Source organism: Phacochoerus africanus, chromosome 5, assembly GCF_016906955.1.
Source record: "Phacochoerus africanus isolate WHEZ1 chromosome 5, ROS_Pafr_v1, whole genome shotgun sequence".
Taxonomy (NCBI): Eukaryota; Metazoa; Chordata; class Mammalia; order Artiodactyla; family Suidae; genus Phacochoerus; species Phacochoerus africanus.
This window is the reverse complement of record NC_062548.1, coordinates 46443941-46465958: the sequence shown is the minus strand read 5'-3', so window position 1 is coordinate 46465958 and position 22018 is coordinate 46443941. Positions and strand designations below refer to the sequence as shown.

At 55.0% G+C, this 22018-nt stretch overlaps 3 protein-coding genes across 3 annotated transcripts; all 3 read left to right on the top strand.

Annotated features, from left to right (window-relative positions):
* Positions 1 to 13911: 13911 nt before the first annotated feature.
* HBZ (hemoglobin subunit zeta) lies at positions 13912 to 15150 on the top strand. The gene is made up of 3 exons (XM_047779182.1): positions 13912 to 14038; positions 14617 to 14821; positions 14922 to 15150. Exons 1-3 carry the CDS (start codon positions 13944 to 13946, stop codon positions 15048 to 15050), a joined length of 429 nt encoding a protein of 142 aa, XP_047635138.1. The 5' UTR covers positions 13912 to 13943; the 3' UTR covers positions 15051 to 15150.
* A 658-nt stretch (positions 15151 to 15808) lies between these two features.
* HBM (hemoglobin subunit mu) lies at positions 15809 to 16614 on the top strand. The gene is made up of 3 exons (XM_047779181.1): positions 15809 to 15943; positions 16103 to 16307; positions 16410 to 16614. The coding sequence occupies exons 1-3, from the start codon at positions 15852 to 15854 to the stop codon at positions 16536 to 16538; spliced, it is 426 nt and encodes a 141-aa protein (XP_047635137.1). The 5' UTR covers positions 15809 to 15851; the 3' UTR covers positions 16539 to 16614.
* A 1745-nt stretch (positions 16615 to 18359) lies between these two features.
* On the top strand, positions 18360 to 19223 carry LOC125127701 (hemoglobin subunit alpha). Its single transcript, XM_047781151.1, has 3 exons — positions 18360 to 18520; positions 18618 to 18822; positions 18979 to 19223. Exons 1-3 carry the CDS (start codon positions 18426 to 18428, stop codon positions 19105 to 19107), a joined length of 429 nt encoding a protein of 142 aa, XP_047637107.1. The 5' UTR covers positions 18360 to 18425; the 3' UTR covers positions 19108 to 19223.
* Positions 19224 to 22018: the final 2795 nt, after the last annotated feature.

Sequence of the window (22018 nt, the reverse complement as noted above, 5' to 3'; positions counted from 1 at the left end):
AGGTTGCGGGTTCGGTCCCTGCCCTTGCTCAGTGGGTTAACGATCCGGCGTTGCGGTGAGCTGTGGTGTGGGTTGCAGACGCGGCCCGGATCCCGCGTGGCTGTGGCTCTGGCGTAGGCCGGTGGCTACAGCTCCGATTCGACCCCTAGCCTGGGAACCTCCATATGCCGCAGAAGCGGCCCAAAGAAATAGCAAAAAGACAAAAAAAAAAAAAAAAGTCACTTCACTGAACACAGACCTAAATCTAAGAGCGATCACTAAACTTTGAGGAGCCGCGTGTAAGTCCTAGTGACCGGGGCGAGGCGATGGTTTCTTCAGGGTGACACCAAGGGCACAAGCGACTAAAGAAAAGACGAATTGGTCTTCGTCGAGTTAAAAACTTTTCTGCTTCGAAAAACAGTACCAAGAGGGTTAAAAGAGGAGTTAACCCTTGTGGCTCAGCGGGTTGCAGACAGTTGTCCCTCAGGATGCGCTTGGATCCCTGGTCTCGCTCGTGGGTTAAGGATCCTGCGCTGTTGAAAGCTGTGAGTAGGTCGCAGGTGCAGCCAGATCTGCTGTGGCTGTGGCTGTGGCTGTGGCTGTGGCTGTGGCTGTGGCCAGCAGCTGCAGCTCTGATTCCACCCTTAGCCTGGGAACTTTCCTATGCTGCAGGTGCACGGTTAAAATATATATATATATAATTTCTTAAAAAGTTCCCACTGTGGCTCAGTGGTAACTAATCCAACAGGTAGCCATGAGGTTGTGGTCCAGATCCCTGGTCTCATTCAGTGGGTCCTGGGGTCCATCATTGCCATGAGCTGTGGTGTAGGTCTCGGACATGAATCCCATGTGGCTGTGGCATAGGCTGGCAGCTGTAGCTCTGATTCGACCCCTAGCCTGGGAACTTCCATATGCCACAGATGCAGCCCTAAAAAGCAGAATAATAAAATTTGAAAAGAAAGCTGAAAGAGCATACAAGGACCCAGAGAAAGTATTTGCAAGTCATCGATCTGATGAAGGAACTGGATCCAGAATATATATTTTATTTTATTTTATCATTTTTAGGAATGCACCCAGGACCTATACCACAGCTCATGGCATCGCTGGATCCTTAACCCACTGAGCAAGGTCAGAGGTGGAACCCGCATCCACATGGATGCTAGTCGGGTTCGTTAACTGCTGAGCCAAGACGGGAACTCCCAGAATATATATTTTAAAAACTCTTACAACTCAACAAGAAAAAGACCAGTGGATTAAGGATCTGGCATTGCTGCAGCTGTGGCACAGGTTGCAGTTCCGGCTTGGATTTGATCCCGAGCCCAGGAACTTTTGCATGCCACACTTGCGGCCAAAAAGAGAGATCGGGAGAAATAACAAGTGCTAGTGAGGAGGTAGTTAAGTTGGAATCTTTAGACACTGCTGGTGGAAATGCAAAATGGTGCGGCTGCTGGAACGTCCTCAAAAGTTTGAACATAGAGTTCTCACGTAACCCAGCAATTCCAGTCCTTGATAGGTACCCAAGAAAATGAAAACATACGTCCACATAAAAATGAAAACTTACACTACTGAAATTTCATAGCACCGACATTCAAAGCAGTCAGAAATAGCAGTTCCCGTCGTGGCGCAGCAGAAATGAATCTGACTAGGAACCATGAGGTTGTGGGTTTGATCCCTGGCCTCGCTCAGTAAGTGAAGGATCTGGTGTTGCCTTGAGCTGTGGTGTAGATCACAGACGTGGTTCGGATCTAGTGTTGCTGTGGCTGTGGTATAGGCCAGCGGCCACAGCTCTGACTGGACCCCTCGCCTGGGAACCTCCATATGCCGCGGGTGCGGGCCTAAAAAGACAAAAAGTAAAATAAAATAAAATACAAGCAAACCAAATTGCCTTCACCTGATGAATGGGTGAATCAAATACGATATAATAATCCATGCAGTGGGAATGGTTTCAGTCCTAAAAATGAGTGAATTACTGATCCTAGTGAATCTTACAAAAATACATATTGTATCACTGCATTTATAGGCACATCCGTAGAGACAGAAGGGAAAGCAGCATGGCTTGTCTCGGCCTGGAGCAGCTGGAGCATGCAGCTCCTAGTGGCTGTGGGGTTTCTTCGGGGTGATGGTTGCACAACTCTACAAACCACTAAAACCCACCGAAATGCACACTTTAGATGGGTGAAGTTCATGATGTATAAGTTAACTGGGAGTTTTTTGCCCCTGCCCATGGTGTATAGAGGTTCCCAGGCCATGGATCTCACCCATACCACGGCAGCAACCCAAGCCGTTGCAGTGACAACACCAGATCCTTAACATATGATGCCAGGAGGGAACTCCCCCTGATATATGACATTTATCTCACAATACAGCTGTTCAAAAAAAAAAAAAAAATCACCTCAACCACCCCATCCCAGGCTTCCCTGGAGGTGACTGCAGTGAAAAATCCAAATCCTTTTTTTTTTTCTTTTTCAGTTTTTTGTTTTTTTAGGGCCGCCCAGGGGCATATGGAGGTTCCCGGCTAGGGTCTCATTGGAGCTGTGGCCACCGGCCGCCACCACAGCCACAGCAACACCACAGACTTAACCCACGCAGTGAGGCCAGGGACCGAACCCACAACCTTGTGGTTCCTAGTTGGATTCGCTTCCACTGCACCACGACGGGAACTCCAATAACCCAAATCTTTTTCAAGCGCATCGGAAGCGCGGGAACATGGTGATGGTGTAAGTGGTAAACCCGCAGCGCTGCAGTGAAGCGGACACAAACGTGCATTTCTCAGGAGTGATTCAAGGGTCCAGTCTGCCAGGGTAAAGGGCACATGCATTTGAAATGTCTCTGACGTCACCCACAAACGTGTCGCCCTGCCCAGAGCCTCATAGCGCTGACTTAATTTTCTTCCCAAAATTTCCAGGAGGAAAATAGTATCTTAAGTCACATTTCTTTATCACTGAGGAGCAGAACTGCTTCGTTGGATGATTTCTCAGCGCCTGGGAAGTGCTTCCACGTTTCCTTCTAGGTTGTTTGTCCCTCTTTGATGGGTTTTTTGGGTTTTTTTTTGGTTTTTGGTTTTGTCTTTTCAGGGCTGCACCCGAGGCATATGGAGGTTCCCAGGCTAGGGGTCGAATCAGAGTACCGCTGCCGGCCTCCACCGCAGCCACAGCCACGCGGGATCCAAGCCGAGTCTGCGACCTACACCACAGCTCATGGCAACAGGGGATCCTTCCCCCACTGAGCAAGGCCAGGGATTGAACCTGCGTCCTCATGGATGCTAGTCAGATTCATTTCCACCAAGCCACATTGGGAACTCCGATGTGTTCTTTCTTTGTGGGCCTTACTTACCCTCGGTGTGGCCTTGGCAACTCTTTCCCTGAGTCTAGTACTTTTTAATTTTATGTATCATCAAAAGGTTTCTGGAGGGCCCATTGTGGCTCATAAGGTTAAGAATCCAACTGCGACCCAGCGTTGACACGATGGGGCATTGCCGTGGCTATGGCACAGGCTGGCAGCTGCAGCTCTGATTCAACCCCACATGCCCCAGGTGTGGCCCTAAAAAGAAAAAAGAAAAAAAAATGATTTCTGAGGTCTCCCCCAGTTCCCATGAATGTCCCCGGAATGCAAACAGGGCACGGCAGCAGGAGGCGAGGCTGGACGAGCTGTGTTGATGGGGAAGGGGGAACCCCCTGTCTGGGGCACTGGGAATCTGGGGGCACCCAGACCTGAGAACCCGGACTCCCACCAGGCCTCCTCCCTCTGACTTCCGTGGATGTGCTGCTGCCCCACTGGTCAGTTCCATGGCCCCAGAACCTGGCTGTTCTTGCTGGGGGGAGGCCCAGACGTGGAGAAACCACCATTCCTCAACACCCTTCTCAGGGCCCGCTCCCTGCCAGCAACCTTCACAAGAGCGCCCACTGCGTAGATAAGGCGGATGACATTGGCCTTGTAACAAGCACTGGAATCACGGGGCGCAGGTGCAGGGCTGTCTAGGGCTGGTCTGGAGGACCCAGGGTTCTGGATTCCAGACCATCCTCAGCAGCAGCCCCTGAGGGTCCGGGTGTGCCTGCCTCCCTGGGCGGCTGCAGAAACCAGGGCTCATGGTCACTCCCTGGCTGGTCCAGCCTGGACCAGGGGTACGCTGGCCCTGCTTTGGGCCTCGGTAAGAAAAGTAGGAACCAGGGGCTCCTGGACCAGCCTCTGCTCACGGTGGGGAAGGTCCTCAGAGGCACCCTACCCTCTAAGACTTCACTCTATTTATTTAGCTATTTGTGTTTCCCAGTTCCACACCCGCGGCATATGGAGGTTCCCAGGCTAGGGGTCCAATCGCAGCTACAGCTGCTGGCCTCCACCACAGCCACAGAAACACAGGATCCGAGCTGTGTCTGTGACCTACACCACAGCTCAACGGCAACGCTGGATCCTTAACCCACAGAGAGAGAGGCCAGGGATCGAACCCAAAGCCTCATGGATCCTAGTTGGATTCATTTCTGCTGAGTCACGATGGGAACCCCTCTAAGTCTTCACTTTAAATTCAAATAACTCTGCTCTGTAAAAGTAAGTGGATTCTTGGAAACCAAACCCCGACTCTTCCTCCAGCCTGCCCAACCCCCACCCCGGGCAGGGCCAGGAGGCTGCTTGGAGGGCCAGGCCTTATCAGGTCCTGCCACAGGGTCTGGGCCCGATAGAGGCACCTCCAACTGTCAGAGGGCCAGGCGGGGCTCTCAGACCCTATCTGAGGCTCTGCTGCCGCCGGTGCTGCAGTGTGGCTGCCCGCAGAGAGCCACTCACGCACTGCGGTCACATGGCAGCAGCCAGTCCCTCCTAAGAAGGGGGTGGGGGGGGCTCGCGAACCCCCACCTGAGGTTACAACAGTGAAACGGGGGTTCTCGAGGGGGTGATCAGCCAGGGGCTGCTCTTGGGGGAGGATCTGTAGACCCGTCTCGGTCTTCTGCTGAGACACCAGAGCCCATCGGAGTTTGGTCCCCGCTACACATGCTCAGAACAAGCCTGGGCTTGGAATCCGGCCCATAGACCAGCAGATCTCAGGACCCTGAGATCTGGCACAGGCTCAGGCCCCCCTGCTGCAGGCGGGGAAGCCAGGGCCCAGGGAAAGGGACCCATGGCAACCTCAGGCTTCTCTGCCCAGTGGGGCTGGTTCCTCCTCCACCGAAACTGAACGTGCTCTGTCATGTCCCCAGGCTTCCGTCTACTCAAAACACGTAATGAGGAGCTCCTGGCGTGGCGCAATGGAAACAAAGCCGACCAGGAACCAGGAGGTTGCAGGTTCCATCCCTAGCCTCACTCAGCGGGTAGGGGATCCAGCGTGGCTGTGGCTGTGGTGTAGGCCAGCGGCTAGAGCTCTGATTAGACTCCTAGCCTAGCCTAAGAACCTCCATATGCTGCGGGTGCAGCCCTAAAAAAAAAAAAAAAAAAAAGCGGTTATGGTAATAAAACCAGACACACAGAGACCTGTGAGCTGCTGTCAGCCAGAACCAGACACCAGCCCCGCTCCCACCACAGAACATCAGCCCAGCGAGCACGGTCGCCCAACTCCAAGCGCCAAACAGTGAAGTTCTCTGCAAGGTGATGTGGAGGTTCCACTTCGCCTCGGGTCCAGCACAGTGCTTGGTTCACTTTTTAAAAAATTGAGGTGTTCCTGCTGTGGCGCAATGATTAAGGATCCCGTGTGGCTGCGGCTGTGGTAGAGGCCGGCAGCTGCAGCTCTGATTCCATCCCTGGCCTGGGTGCCAAAAAAAAAAAAAAAAAAAAAAGAAAGGAAAGGAAAAAGAGAGAGAGAGAGAAATGGGTTCCCATTGTGGCACAGCAGAAGCAAACCCAGCTAGTATCCATGAGGATGCAGGTTCGATCCCTGGCCTCTCAGAGGGTGGGGGATCTAAAGTTGCTGTGAGCTGTGGTGCGGGTTGCAGACGTGGCTCGGATCCTGCATTGCTGTGGCTGTGGTGTAGGCCGGTGGCTACAGCTCCAGTTCGACTCCTAGCCTGGGAACCTCCATATGCCGCAGGTTCGGCCCTAAAAAGACAAAAGGTGAAAAATAAATAAATAAATAAATAAATAAATAAATAAATAAAAGAAATCCTGAGAGGGCTCCTTTAAATAAAAAAGCAATAAGAAGAAATAGGATGGAGGAAATCACAACTGGAAAGTCCTCACTTAAATTAGCCAGTAGACAGAACTCAAAGAAAAAAACTTGTAAAAGCAACAATAAACCCAAGGATCGGCAAAAGGATAAACGTGCAGATGTTAAAAGGACGTCAACATCATAAAACGTGGGGAAAGAAGGTAAGGAAATCTGGACACTTTTTTCTAGACTGTGTTTGAGCCTACGTGATTATGAGGCTGAAACCAGCAGATATAGGAAGTGGTGAACAGACATGAAAAACAGCGACCACAAATCAAAACCCAACAGTGCATTCACAAAAACTAAAAAGACGACGACACAAGCACAAAATAAAAGGAAATCATCCAACAAAAAAGGAACAAAGGAGAAACATGACCTGCCAACACATAAATACATAAAGTGACAATAAATACATATCTATCAATCATTACCTTAAATGTCCACGGACGGAACACTCCATAAAAAGACAGAGTGGCAGATTGGACAAAAAACAAGAGTCTACAACGTGCTGCCTACGGGAGACTCACCTTAGGGCAAAGGACAGACATAAATTGGAAGCGACAGGATGGAAAAAGGTATTTCATGCGAATGGAAAAGACAGGAAAGCAGGAGTTGCAATCCTCATAGCAGATAAAATAGACTTTATTTTTTTTGTTTTGTTTTGTTTTGTTTTTTGTCTTTTTGCCATTTCTAGGGCCGCTCTCTGCGGCATATGGAGGTTCCCAGGCTGGGGGTTGAATCGGAGCTGTAGCCTCCAGCCTACGCCAGAGCCACAGCAACGCGGGATCTGAGCCACGTCTGCAACCTACACTCCAGCTCACAGCAACGCCGGATCATTAACCCACTGAGCAAGGCCAGAGACTGAACCCGCAACCTCATGGTTCCTAGTCGGGTTTGTTAACCACTGTGCCACGATGGGAACTCCTAAAATAGACTTTAAAATGATGGCCATGAAAGACAGAAAAGGACACTGTTGACTGATAAAAGGATCAATTCGAGGAGTTCCCAGCAGGGTTCAGGGGTTATCGACCATGACAAGGAACCATGAGGATGCAGGTTTGGTCCCTGGCCTCACTCAGTGGCTTAAGGACCCGGCATTGCCGTGAGCTGTGGTGTGGGTCGCAGATGCGGGTCGGATCTGGCGTGGCTGTGATGCTGGCATAGGCTGGTGGCCACAGCTCCGGTTGGACCCCTAGCCTGCGAAACTCCATATGCTATGGGTGCAGCCCTAAAATAGACCAAAAAAAAAAAAAAAAGGGTCTATCCAGGAAGAGGATATTCCGATCATCAATATCTATGTCCCTAATCGAGGAGCACTCAAATACTTACACCAAATACTAACAGACGTAAAAGGAGAAATTGATGGGAACACAATCACAGCAGGAGACTTGAACACCCCACTCACATCAATGGACGCATCCTCTAGACAGAAAATCAATAAGGCAACAGAGATGCTAAATGACACAATAGAAAAGTTAGACTTGATTGACATTTTCAGGACATTACATCCAAAAAAATCAGAATATGCGTTCTTTTCAAGTGCACATGGAACAGTCTCAAGGACTGACCACATATGGAACACAGAACTAACCTCAGCAAATTTAGAGTATAGAAGTTATTTCAAGTATCTTCTCTGACCACATGGCATGAAACTAGAAATCAACTGCAGGAAAAGAAATGAGAAAAAAACTGACTACATGGAGACTAAACAACATGCTACCAAAAAGCCAACAGGCCAACGAGGAAATAAAAGTAGAAATTAAAAAATACCTCAAGACAAATGATAGTGAAAACACAACTATTCAAGATCTATGGGATGCGGCAAAAGCAGCACTCAGAGGGAAATTCATGGCGATGCAGGCCATCCTCTAAAAAGAAGAAAAACCTCAAATGGACAGCTTAACCCACCACCTACAAGAATTAGAACAAGAAGGACAAACAAAACCTAAAGTCAGAGGAAGGAAGGAAATCACAAAAATCAGAGAGGAAATCAATAAAATAGAGATCAAAAAAAAAAAAGAAAAAGAAAAAAAATCAATAAAGCCAAGAGGTGGTTCTTTGAAAGGGTAAACAAGATTGACCCACCTCTAGCCAGACTCACCAAGAAGAGGAAAGAAAGAATTTAAAAACACAAAACGAAAATAAAAAATGAAAAGAAGAAATCTCAACAGATACTGCAGAAACACAAAAAAATAAGAGAATTCTATGAGCAATTATATGCCAACAAGTTTGCCAACCTAGAAGGAATGGACAACTTTCTAGAGACACACAGGCTGCCAAAACTGAATGGAGAAGAAATAGATCAACTGAACAGACAGATCACTAGCAATGAAATTGAATATGTAATAAAAACACCCCCTACAAACAAACGTCCAGGACCAGATGGCTTCACAGGGGACTTCTGCCAAACATACAAAGAGGAACTTACACCCATTCTTCTTCAACTTTTCCAGAAGGTGGAAGAAGAAGGAACACTCCCAAAGATATCCTATGAAGCCACCATCACCCTAATTCCAAAACCAGACAGAGATACTTCAGAAAAAGAAAATGGGAGTTCCCGTCGTGGCACAGTGGTTAACGAATCCGACTAGGAACCATGAGATTGAGGGTTCGGTCCCTGCCCTTGCTCAGTGGGTTAACGATCCGGCGTTGCCGTGAGCTGTGGTGTAGGTTGTAGACGCGGCTCGGATCCCGCGTTGCTGTGGCTGTGGCGTAGGCCGGTGGCTACAGCTCCGATTCAACCCCTAGCCTGGGAGCCTCCATATGCCGAGGGAGCGGCCCAAGAAATAGCAACAACAACAACAACAACAAAAAAGACAAAAAAAGAAAAAAGAAAAAGAAAATGATAGGCCAGGAGTTCCGATCGTGGTGCAGCAGAAATGAATCTGACTAGGAACCATGAGGATGCAGGTTCGATCCCTGGCCTCGCTCAGTGGGTTGAGGATCCCCTGTCGCCGTGAGCTGTGGTGTAGGTTGCAGATGCGGCTTGGATCCGGCGTTGCTGTGGCTGTGGTGGAGGCCGGCAGCTGCAGCTCCCATTTGACCCCCAGCCTGGGAACCTCCATGTGCCATGGGTGTGGCCCTAAAAAGACAAAAAAAAAAAAAAAAAGTGGCTTCCTACGGCTTCCCCTCCTTGGAGGCCGAGGAAGCGGGAGGCGCTGTCAGGAAGGAAAGAAGAGGCCTCTGGAGAGGAGGTGCGGAGCCTCTGCATCGAAGGAGGCCTGGAGTCTGCACATGTGACTTCCTGCAGGGCCTCCTGGCCGGACCCAAGGTCACAGCTGCAGGGCTTCTCCCAGCTTCTCGAAAATAAAGAGACAGAGATCTCGTCGTGGCTCAGCGGAAATGAATCTGATTAAACTACAGCAATTCAGAGAGTGCGACTTTGGTGAAGGGTAGACCCATAGGACAGTGGAGCAAAAAGAGAGTGCGGTGGTAAACCTGCTGAGATATTTCTAATTAACGTTTCTTTTTTGGGGCCACACCTGCGGCATGCGAAATTCCTGTGCCAGGGATCAAACCCGTGCCAGAGCAGCACCTTGAGCTGCTGCACTGACAATGCTGGATCCTTCACCTGCTGAGCCACAGGAGAACTCCAGATTAATTTTTGCAAACAAGCGAGCGAGTGAGCGAAGGCGGTTCGGTAGAGGAAGTGCAGGTTTACACTCAGAGGCAAAGCAAAACCACCCAGCCCTCACCTCACACAGAAGTTATCTCAGAAGGGATCACAGATCTACGTGGAAAATAGAAACGATGAAACGTGGAAGAGACCGCAGATGAAAGCCTTCGTGACCTGCGTTAGGAAAGCATTCTCAGGCATGACTCTAAACATATCAATCTTAAAAGAAAAACTTGGAGTTCCCGTCGTGACACAGTGGTTAACGAATCCGACTAGGAACCATGAGGTTGCGGGTTCGGTCCCTGCCCTTGCTCAGTGGGTTAACGATCCGGCGTTGCCGTGAGCTGTGGTGTAGGTTGCGGCTCCGATCCTGCGTTGCTGTGGCTCTGGCGTAGGCCGGTGGCTACAGCTCCGATTGAACCCCTAGCCTGGGAACCTCCATATGCCGCGGGAGTGGCCCAAGAAATAGCAACAACAACAACAACAAAAGACAAAAAAAAAGAAAGAAAAACTTGAAAAATTAGACTTTATCCAAAAGAAAACTGGGAGTTCCCACTGTGGCACACTGGGATCAGTGGTATCTCTGCAGCGCTAGGACGCAGTTTCCACCCCCGGCTGGCACAGTGTGTTAAGGATTTGGCATTGCTGCAGCTGCAGCGTAGCTCACAATACCGGCTCAGATCGGAAACTCTATATGCTGTGGGGTGGTCCAAAAAGTACCATAAATTCAAAAAATAAACAAAACTTTGGCTCAACAAATGACACTATTAAGGGGATAAAATGACAAGCTATAAACTAGGAGAAAATATTGGCAAATCGCACATCTGACAAAGGATTGCATCCAGAATCTCCATAGAACTCTCAAAATTCGCCAGGAAGAAAAGGAACAACCCAATTTTAAAATGGTCAAAGGAGGAGTTCCCACCATGGCACAACAGGACCAGCGGCATATTTGGAGCACTGGGATACAGGTTCGACCCCAGGCCTGGCAGGGTGGCTTAGGAGCCAGTGTTGCTAGAGCTGTGGCCTAGGTCGCAACCACAGCTCCGATCTGATCCCTGGCCTGGGAACTCCATGTGCCGCAGGTGGCTGAAAAAAAAGGAAAAAAGAAAAAGGTCCAAAGAAGGAGTTCCCTGGTAGCCTAATGGTTAGGACTCAGCACTTTCACCTCTGCGGCCTGGGTTCAACCCCTAGTCTAGGAACTGAAATCCCACATCAAAGCCGCTGCTTGCCACAGCCAAAAATAAATACATAAAAAATTTAAAAACATTTTTAAAAGGGTCAGAACACCAGAACAGATATTTCGCCAAAGAGAGTATTGGAGGAGTTCCCATCATGGCTCAGCGGAAACGAATCCAACTGGGAACCTGAGGTTGCAGGTTCCATCCCTGGACTCGCTCAGTGAGTTAAGGATCCAGCATTGCTGTGAGCTGTGGTGTGGGTTGCAGAGGTGGCTCGGATCTGACAGTGCCTCGGCTGTGGTGCAGGTTGGCAGCCACAGCTCAGATTGGACCCCTAGCCGGGGAACCTCCATATGCTGTGGGTGCGGCCCTAAAATATATATACACACTTATTTTTAAAATGGACGAGAGAGCAGAACAGATATTTCACCAAATAGAACACTGGGACAGCCAAACGAGCACATGAAGAGACGGTCCTCACCACCGGCCATCAGGGAAATGCGGACTGAAGCTACACTGCCCTCTCACAACCGCCAAAGTCACTAACATGTGAAAATAGTGACAACGTGCAGGGGCACTAGGACTTTCAACTAGGACTTTCCCTCACAGCCGAGTGGAAGGCAAAACGATAAAGCCCACTTCTTGTGTGTGTGTGTGTGTGTGTGTGTGTTGTTTTGGGTTTTGTTTTGTTTTGTTTTTTTGCTTTTTTAGGGCCGCACCTGCAGCATACGGAGGTTCCCAGGCTAGGGGACAAATTGGAGCTACAGCCGCCAGTCACACCACAGCTACAGCAACTCGGGATCTGACACGTGTCTGCGACCTACACCGCAGCCTCACGGCAACACCGGATTCTTAACCCACTGAGCGAGGCCAGGGACCAAACCCGCAATCTCGTCGTTCCTAGTCGGATTCATTTCCGCTGTGCCACGACAAGACCTGCAAAGCCAACTTCTTATAAAGTCAAACATACACTCAGCCCATGAACCCACAATCCTACTCGTACATACGGTATTTATCCCAGAGCATTAAAAATGTATGTTCACATCAAGACCTGCATAAGAATGCTCACGGCAGTGCTGTTGGTAGCAGTGCTGAAGTGGGACAGTGGGGGTCCGAGTGGGAGTCGGAGGTGCACGAACACCAACACGGCAGGTATCCGCTTTGCAATGGAAAGAAACCAGCTACCAACGCAAGGCAACGGCAGGCACAGATCTCAAGGGGACCAGGCCAAGTAAAAGGAGCCAGTCCTTTAGGGTGGAGTGCTGTGGAGTTCCCATCATGCTCAGCTGAAACAAATCTGACTAGCATCCCTGGGGACACAGGTTCGATCTGTGGCTTCACTCAGTGGGTTAAGGATCTGGCGTTGCCGTGAGCTGTGGTGCAGGTCACAGACGGGGCTCAGATCTGGCGTTGCTGTGGCTGTGGCGTAGGCCAGTGGCTACAGCTCCAGTTCGACCCCTAGCCAGGGAACTTCCTTATGCCGTGGGTACACCCGTAAAAAGACAAAAAAAGAAAAAAGAAAAGAAAAGAAAAAGGCACAGTGCTGTATGATCCCACTTACAGGATGTTCTTGACAATTTTTTTTTTTTTTTGGTCTTTTTGCCATTTCTTGGGCCGCTCTCGCGGCATATGGAGGTTCCCAGGCTAGGGGTCAAATCGGAGCTGTAGCCACCGGCCTACGCCAGAGCCACAGCAACGCAGGATCCGAGCCGCGTCTGCAACCTACACCACAGCTCACGGCAACGCCGGATCGTTAACCCACTGAGCAAGGGCAGGGATCGAACCCGCAACCTCATGGTTCCTAGTCGGATTCGTTGACCACTGCGCCACGACGGGAAGTCCAAAATTTTATTTTATTATCTTTTCTTTTTTTGTCTTTTCACCATTTCTTGGGCCGCTCCCTCAGCATATGGAGATTCCCAGGCTAGGGGTCGAATCGGAGCTGTAGCCGCTGGCCTAGGCCAGAGCCAGAGCAACTCGGGATCTGAGCCGCGTCTGCAATCTATACCACAGCTCACAGCAGCACTGGATCCTTAACCCACTGAGCAAGGCCGGGGATCGAACCCGCAACCTCATGGTTCCTAGTCGGATTCGTTAACCACTGAGCCACAATGGGAACTCCTTGACAAAATTTTAGTGGCTGCCAGAGTTTAGGGGATAGAGGAGGGTGAGACTGCAAAGGGGCAGCATAGGGAGCTCGTGGGGTGATGGCGCTATTGTGTGTCCTTATTTCCGTGGGGTTACACACATCTATACACACGTCAAAATTCACAAAGCAGTGCACTAAAAAAAGTCCATTGTGTGTGTGCTGAGATAAAATTAGCAGGCGTACTGCCTCATTGCAATTATTATTGCTATTATGGTTGGATTTTTTTCAGGTTTTAGTTCCACATTTTATCTCAACTGCCTCGTTATGCTTAAATTATGATGTGATGAGCAACACTGCAGGCCCCAAAAGCACGAACTCCTTTATTGACCTACCACCTCCTCCAGCTTTTAGGGAAGAGACCGAGTCAGTGCCTCTCTCCTCAGGGCCCGCTAGGCAAAACTACTGCTTTCTTAGAGGAAGCACAGGGATCCCAGAGCCAGGAGCAGGCACTGGCAGGTGACCTTAGGGTCTGCCCATGGTGATGCAGGCGGCACAGGCACAGGCCAGGCGACCAGGGTGTGCTGGCCCTGCTCCTGTGGCTTCTCCCCCTTTGTGATTCTGAACCGCACAGGACAGCGCAGAGCTGGGCTGCAGATGCAGGATGACCTTCTGGGCTGGCTGGGCCCCTATCTCCCCTCGAGTCTGGTCGGGCTGTGGCCACCGCCCCCTCTAAGGCCCAGCAGGGGTGGCCAGCATGATAGCCCCTCACCCCAGGCCCACCAGCCCTGACGCCCAGGGTCACTGCCTCTGATAAGAGCCCCCTCCCCTCTCCCAGCCCCTGACCACCGCCTGGCCCCCACCCTGGCTCCCCGTATATAAGGGGACCACGGGGGCCGGGCACCACGGACGCCGGCTCTCAGCGCGCCCAGCTCCAGACCCGCCGCCACCACCATGTCTCTGACCAAGGCCGAGAGGACAATTATCACGTCCATGTGGGGCAAGATCTCCAGCCAGGCGGACACCATCGGCACGGAGACCCTGGAGAGGTGAGCGCCAGCGGGGCGGGCGCGGAGCCTGGGAGGTGACAGCGCGGTCACCGAGGACAGGGGTCAGTGAGCAGGGCCAGGGAGCACAGGGGCGAGGGACGAGGGCCAGGGAGGACAGGGGCCAGGGAGCGGCGACAGCATGAGCAGCGGCGAGGAGGGTGGACGCGGCCAGAGAATTGGAAGAGGGGGCGAAGGCGGAGGGGGGACGAGCGTAGGACTCTGACTCTCCCCTCCCCGCCGCCCCCCGCCCGGCGCGCGGGTCTCCGCAAGCAGCTGACCCAACGAGTGAGTGAAGGAACGAATGAATGAGTGAAGGAACGAATGCGTGAGTGAAGGAACGAATGAGAAAGTGAGCGAGCGAGCGAGCGAGCCCACCCGCCCAGGTCTGGACGCCGGGGCAGGGAAGGCGAGCAGGCGCCGGGCTGCACGCAGCCAGGAGCGGCCCGCACGGCCCGCACGGCCGACACTCTCCTCACTGAACACTCGACGTTGCGGGCACCGGGCCGCTGACCACGCCCGCGCCGAAGCGTGCGAGCCGCGGGCGTCGGCCTCACGCCCGCTCCCGGCTGGCACCGCAGGCTCTTCGCCAGCTACCCCCAGGCCAAGACCTACTTCCCGCACTTCGACCTGAACCCGGGCTCGGCGCAGCTGCGCGCGCACGGCTCCAAGGTGCTGGCGGCCGTGGGCGAAGCGGTCAAGAGCATCGACAACGTGTCGGCCGCCCTGGCCAAGCTGAGCGAGCTGCACGCCTACGTGCTGCGCGTCGACCCGGTCAACTTCAAGGTGGGCGCGGGCGGGCTGGGGGGCCGGGGCGGGGCGGGGCCTGCGACAGGCCCCGCCCCCTCCCTGGCTCAACACCGCCCCCCCCCCCCCCCGCCCGCAGTTCCTGTCCCACTGCCTGCTGGTCACCTTGGCTTCGCACTTCCCCGCCGACCTAACGGCCGAAGCCCACGCCGCCTGGGACAAGTTCCTGACCATCGTGTCCGGCGTCCTGACCGAGAAGTACCGCTGAGGCCGCCGCCAGTCCCCCCAGACACGCTGTGACCCCTCCCTTTCCCTAGAGCCCTCCCACGATTTCACCCGGGACCCTCAAATAAACGAATGGAGACCGAGGTAGCCTGGTCCTGCGTCCTTGGTATTGGGGGAAGGAAAGGAGAATGCGAGGGAGGAAAGGGGGCTTCGCCCAAACGCAGATGTCCCTGCTGTTACCCCCGGCCTGGAGGCCACTCCAAGGGTGCTTCAGGCGTCCTTGGTACTGCGGGACCCAGAGTCGCAGCGGGAGGGGGCAGAGCAGCCAGGACCGCCCACGCTGCTTCCTCAGGTCAAACCTGTGTGCGAGAAACTCTCCCGCCTCCCAAGTCGCCCAGCCCAGTCTGTGGCTTCGCTCAGCGCACTGGGTACGCGCTGGGACTCAGGGCACTTTCCTCAATGCTTATGGTCATAGGTCACACGCTGCGGGGACCCTTGATACCTCCTGGCCACCCTGGAGGTATCTTTCTCCCATCCCTCCAGCGGCTCCCTCAGGAGGAGCAGCCACTTTGCTCGGATCCCCCTAAACTCTGCAGCTAAGGCACACACACACACACACACACACCCACGGCGTGATTCCATGCCGGTGACCGGGATCTCCACCGCCGAGGCCCCCGCGGCCACGGCGGGGTCCTGGGCCAGTGGTGTTTCCCCACGCCGGCCCAGGGTCTCCCGGTGCCCGCCGCGCTCCGGCAGATAAGGGCGGGCGGGGCACCGGGAGGGGGTGCTGTATAAGGACGCCGGGGAGGCCGGCGCGGCCCCGACTGCACCCCAGGCCAGCGTCATGCTTAGCGCCCAAGAGCGCGTCCACATAGCACAGGTCTGGGACCTGATCGCCGGCCACGAGGCGCCCTTCGGGGCGGAGCTGCTGCTCAGGTGGGCTGGGGAGGAGTCTCCAGGATCGCAGCGAGGCGGGCACTGGGGTGTTGGGCCTGAGGGGGGGGGGGGGGGGGGGGGGCCCTACCGAGGGTTTCCCGGGGGTCGGGGCGGCGCAGGGGAGGGACTGCGCCCCCCACCTCCCCTGCACTCCCGCAGGCTCTTCACGGCGTACCCCAGCACCAAGACCTACTTCAGGCACCTGGGCGACTCCCCCGACCAGGCGCGGCTGCTAAGCCACGGACGGCGCCTGCTGGAGGCGGTGGGAGTGGCCGTGCAGCACGTGGACAACCTGCGCGCGGCCTTGAGCCCTCTCGCGGACCTGCACGCGCACGTGCTGTGTGTGGACCCCACCAACTTCCCCGTGAGCCACCCCCGGAGGCAGCAGGGGTTGCGCGCGCAGCCCAGGGGTTAGGGGAGGGATGGGCAAGGACCGGACCCCTTCTCACCCGCCTCTCTCCCGCAGCTGCTGATCCAGTGTTTCCAGGTGGTGCTGGCGTCCCACCTGCAGGGCGAGTTCACGGTGGAGATGCAGGCGGCCTGGGATAAGTTCCTGATGGGCGTGGCGGTGGTACTGACGGAGAAGTACCGCTGAGTTTTGCGCTCTGCGCGTCGCCGCCGCCGACGGTCCAGGCCTGTACATGTCAATAAACAGATCTCCGGAAAGGCTGGCCCCTGCGCGTGTGTGTGGTCTTTGGGGAGCAGGCGGGCTGAGGTCACTGTTGCCGGTCAGAGAAGCTCCTGGTCGCCAAGGAGCGCTTCCTGAAATCATAGGGCAAGGCCCCAACCTTGTCCATCAGGAGACCTGGGGGCCCAGGAGCAAACCCTGAGCGCTGAACAAACTCTGACGGAGGATGGTCCCTGGGTGACAATCCGGGATCTGAACACCTAAAGGCTTGAACAGAACACCAGCCACCCTGGGAAGAGGACTGTGGTGGGGGCAGAGTGGGTGCTCAGACAGGGGAGGGTCTTCAGCCTCAGCTCGCACCCAGTGCCCCGTAGGCCATGCAGTTCTTGAAGCACTTCCGCATTCAACACCCATTCATCTCACTACGTTCCCGCCTCGGTCTGGGAATGAGGCCCAGGGCCTAAGTTTCGGGGCTGAGCCCACGCTCCACGGTCCAGGGCTCCTCAGACCCTCACTTCTTTTGCTTGCCCGCATCCTCCCCACCTCCAGCGCTCAGTCTGTAACAGCCTCGACCTGGCCAGGGAGCCCCTTCCGCTGAATCGCCTCAGGTGGGGAGGCGGGTAGGAAGGAAACGCTCTGTGGCCAAACCCTGTGCAGGTCAACATGCCCGGCGATACGCGGCGCGTCCCTAAGCCATCTGAGCCTGAGGCAGCCCGCCGAAAAATCGCCAATCTTGCCAGGTCTTTGAAATAATTTAAGAGATCCTAATGCAAAGTTGGTGCCTGGCAGGTCCATGACCACCTGCCCCCCTCTCCGCCTCCCCCCCACCCAGCCCCAGTCCCTCGAACCCAGTCTCTGCATTCCCGGGGCTGCAGCACCCTGTCCCCCCCAAACACACACGGAGTCTCTCCCCTCTGGAGCAGGGACTCAGGGAGCAGTGGGACCTTAGGAGTTCTCCAAACTCCGATCCCAGGCTAACCATCTCCCACCTGGGCAGGGCTGGGCAGTGGGTGACCCAACTCGCAGGGGGAGCTGGATGCCGAGCCCTGACTGTGGCTGGCTGAACTCCCCCACCAGCCCTGCGGACACCTGTTAACTCAAGCTGTCCGGAGAACCACCCACCACTGGTTTAGGAGGCTTGGAGGACTTGCCATGTTCTCTCCGGCACCCTTTTTATTTTCTGTCTTTTTAGGACGGCACCTACAGCATATGGAAGTTCCCAGGCTAGGGGTCCAATCAGAGCTGCAGCCGCAGACCTATGCCAGAGCCACAGCAACGCCAGATGCAAGCCCCGTCTGTGACCTACACCACAGCTCATGGCAATGCCAGATCCTTAACCCACTGACCAAGGCCAGGGATCAAACCTGCGTCCTCGTGGATATGAGTTGGGTTGCCTACCGCTGAGCCACAAAGGGAACTCCCACTCTCATTATTTGCATGGGCGATTTACAGCTCTTGGTCCCCGGGGGAAAGTATGTGTGAAAGCAGCTCCAGTCACATAGGAGAAGCTTGTGTACTTTTCCCAGACAGGCAACTAGACATCGAGAGAGAGATGGGAGTGCGGGGGGCGGAAGGTGGGTGAGAGGGGGGCTGGTGGTTTGGAAATCTGTGTGAACACCCCAGAGCACAGGGTCAACTTAGAGAGCTGGATCTCGCTGCGGCAGGACCAGGTGCCAGCCACCCCAGCTCACCCCCATCTCCAGACAGAGCCTTCCCTGCCCACATCTCCTGACCTCCAGCCAGCCAATGAGCGCGGCGCCGGCGGGCGTGCCCCTCGAGCCCTGGGCATAAAGGCTCAGGCCCTCGCAGCCCCGCACGCTTCTGGTCCCGACCCAGACTCAGAAAGAACCCACCATGGTGCTGTCTGCCACCGACAAGGCCAACGTCAAGGCCGCCTGGGGAAAGGTGGGCGGCCAAGCTGGCGCACACGGCGCAGAGGCCCTGGAAAGGTGAGCACCCCCTCTGCCCCGCTGCCACTGAGGCTGGCGCACCCTTGGGCTGCACCACCCAGCCTAAGTCCGGCTCTCCCCGCTCCTCTTCACGCAGAATGTTCCTGGGCTTCCCCACCACCAAGACCTACTTCCCCCACTTCAACCTGAGCCACGGCTCCGACCAGGTCAAGGCCCATGGCCAGAAGGTGGCTGATGCGCTGACCAAAGCCGTGGGCCACCTGGATGACCTGCCCGGCGCCCTGTCTGCTCTGAGCGACCTGCACGCCCACAAGCTGCGTGTGGACCCGATCAACTTCAAGGTGAGCTTGCGGGCTGGGCCAGCTCGGGGTCGGAGGGTGCAGACGCCTGGCTAGCGGGGCAGAGCAGGCAGTGGGCTCCCAGAGGTGGAGCCCGGGGGGGGGCCCTCCCCCCCCATGGCCCCTGACGCCCCCCACCCGCACCCCGGCTCTCTGCAGCTCCTGAGCCACTGCCTGCTGGTGACCCTGGCCGCCCACCACCCCGATGATTTCAACCCCTCCGTCCACGCCTCTCTGGACAAGTTCCTGGCCAACGTGAGCACCGTGCTGACCTCCAAATACCGTTAAGCTGGAGCCTCGGCGATCCCCGCCCCGGGGTGGGGCCCTCTTGCACTCTGCACACCCCCCTTGCACCCTGACCTCCTGATCTTTGAATAAAGCCTGAGTGGGCTGCAGTCTCTGTAGCCTCAGTTCTCTGTGTCTGTGTCCAGAGCCCTGCAGGGTTGGGTGGGGGGGTCCCCAAGGGCGGAGGAGGAGGGAGCTAAGGCTGAGGCTGCCCAGGATGCACTGAAGCAAGCTCCTGTCCCTGAGGGGCAGACTCCCAGGGCTTCTCCCCGAGGTGGGCAGTCCTCAAGTGGCCACTCTCTTTTCAAGTCTCTGACTGAGCCCCCTTCAACATGCATTGAGATCACAGCAAGACAAAGAAACCACAGAACCACGCTGCTCCTGGTACACGTATGGGGGCCGGACAGTCTGCGAGATGCCACTTCCTTCCCACCAGAGGGAAGGTGGGTTGAACAGGGGTCACAGCCCTAGGCACCCTTCCCAGGTCCCAGTAACTCTGTGATGGTAACAGCACAAGTCAGGGAGCGGGCTGCAGCCTTTAGCAGAGTCCTGGCCCCCTTGCCCTTGCAAGGGAGAGGTACATTGGCAGCTCACTGTGTGCCAAGCCCTGCGTTCCCCAGCTCATCCTCCCCACCCCGCATCCTCTAGCCCGGGGCTCCTGGGGTCTCCCGGCAGTTCTGCTTGGTGCTGTGAGCAGACTTCAGAAAGGGCCCTGGCGTTCCTGGCGGGGCTCACCTGACGAGTATCCATGAGGACGAGGGTTCGATCACTGGCCTTGCTCACGCCAGTGAAGGATTCGGCGTTGCCATGAGCTGTGGTGTAGGTTGCAGATGTGGCTCAGATCCCGGATCCCGTGTTGCGGTGGCTGCAGCAAAGGTCAGCGGACGATTCGACCCCCGAAACTGGGAACCTCCATATGCCACGAGTGCGGCCCTAAAAGAAAAAAAAGGGCCCTGTCCCATGTCCTGACGGCCTGGATTGCACACTGGAGCCTTCACATGCCACCCAGCCATGGCCCTCAGGGACTCCATCAGCATTTCCAGCCCAGCCCCCACCTTCAGGGCCACCCGCAGCACTGGGTAAAAGTCGGGGGAAGGGAGAGGGCCCCCGCTCACCAGCTTCTTTCTGGAAAAGGACCTCTCTGGACAGCTGGGGAGTTGCTCCCTCCAGCACACACTGTTCCTCTGCCCCACAGCCCAGATCTCCTTTATTGAAATGGAGACAAACACCCAGAATGTAAATTAAGGCCTTCCTGCTGTGGCGCCGTGGGTTCAAAACCGACCGCAGTGGCTCAGGTCACTGCGGAGGCACCAGCTTGATCCCTGGCCCAGCATAGCGGGTTAAAGGATCCAGTGTTGCCTCTACTGTGGCATCAACTGCAGCTGTGGCTTGGAGTCAATCCCTGATCCGGGAACATCCATACGTCTTGTGGTGCAGCAGAAATGAACACGACTAGTATCTGTGAGGACGCAGGTTCGATCCCTGGCCCCGCTCAGTGGGTCAAGGATCCGGCATTGCCATGAGCTGTGGTGTGGGTCACAGACATGCCTCGGATCTAGCATTGCTGTGGCTGTGGTGTAGGCCAGCCGCTGAAGCTCCGATTCGACCCCTAGCCTGGGAACGTCCATGTGCTGAAGCTGTGGCCCTAAAAAGACCAAAAAAAAAAAAAGAAGAAGAAATAAATTAAAATCCACCCCTGTCTCTCACACACATGTACGTACACGCTTTTAGTGTGGTTCAAAGTAGCAAAACAGAGTCCCTCTGCCCCGCCCCACCCCACCCCAACCCTTGCAGAAAGAGCCTTGAGATAACAGCTTGGGACTGAGCCCATCAGCCCGGCACCTATCCTGTCCGGAGGGGATGCTGCTGCATCTACAATTGCACTTTTTTTTTGGTCTAAAATATCATTACACTCTAGGCATGTTTCTTCAGCCTGCTGTTCTCATTTCCATCGCTTTTGGCCAGAGGAGGGGGTTGTCTCTCCCATACAGGGGGGGTGGCTCTTTGGTGCCTTGGGCGCCCATGTCTTATCCTTTCTGTTAGTCGGGGCCCTGAAGGGCCCACGGGTGTGGAGAGAATCAGGAAAGGGGTGGCGGAGGGGGAGGGAGGGTGGAAGGAGTTGGGGGTCCAGTACAAAGAAGAGAAAAGCAGAGCCGCGTGGGGTGGCGGGTGGGGCAGAGCAGAAGGTGCGCTGCTGAGCTCATCTGAGCTGCTTGCTTCTCTGTCCAAGATTGTTTGACCAGCCCTTCCTCCTGGAGCCACAGGGCGGGTCCTGCATGAAGGTCCTGGGGAGGGGGTGCCAGGGACGATCGGACAACTCCCTGCAGCAAAGTCTTCCTCCCGGCTCCCAGGGGAGAGAACCTTAACAACTCCATTTTCCCTCCACACCCCCCCTCCTCCCCGAAACTGCCCTGAGGGGCCATCTCACGTCACCAGTAAGGGGGCTGCACCAGCTGGAACTCCTGCCTCTCCTCCCCGCTCAGCCACAAGTCCCTCTCTTCCGGGGTCTGGCCAGCCTCGTCACCCCCCCCACACACACACCCCAACTCCATCCTGCAGCCACAGCAGCTGTCTCCCCAGCCTCATGGCCCCCCCCAAGTCAAGTGGGGGGCCGCCCCCCATGCTATTCCACCCAAGACCCCCACTCATCCTCCAGTCTCATCCTCAGAGGATCTCAGACTCCTCCGGGGATCCCTGGAGACCTCATCCACTCCCTCCAGGCCCCTTAGGGCCCATAATAAGGTTTGGTGACCAGGTTAACTCCTGGTGATGAGTCTGCAGCCCAAACTAGCCTGGAAGCTCAGGTTTTGCTCAGTTAGTTGCTTTCTCAATTTAACCATTAATACCTAGTGAATCTTAGGTACAAGTTGGGGGACTGGGTGTCCTCATGAACCAGGACCCTTTGGCCAGTGGG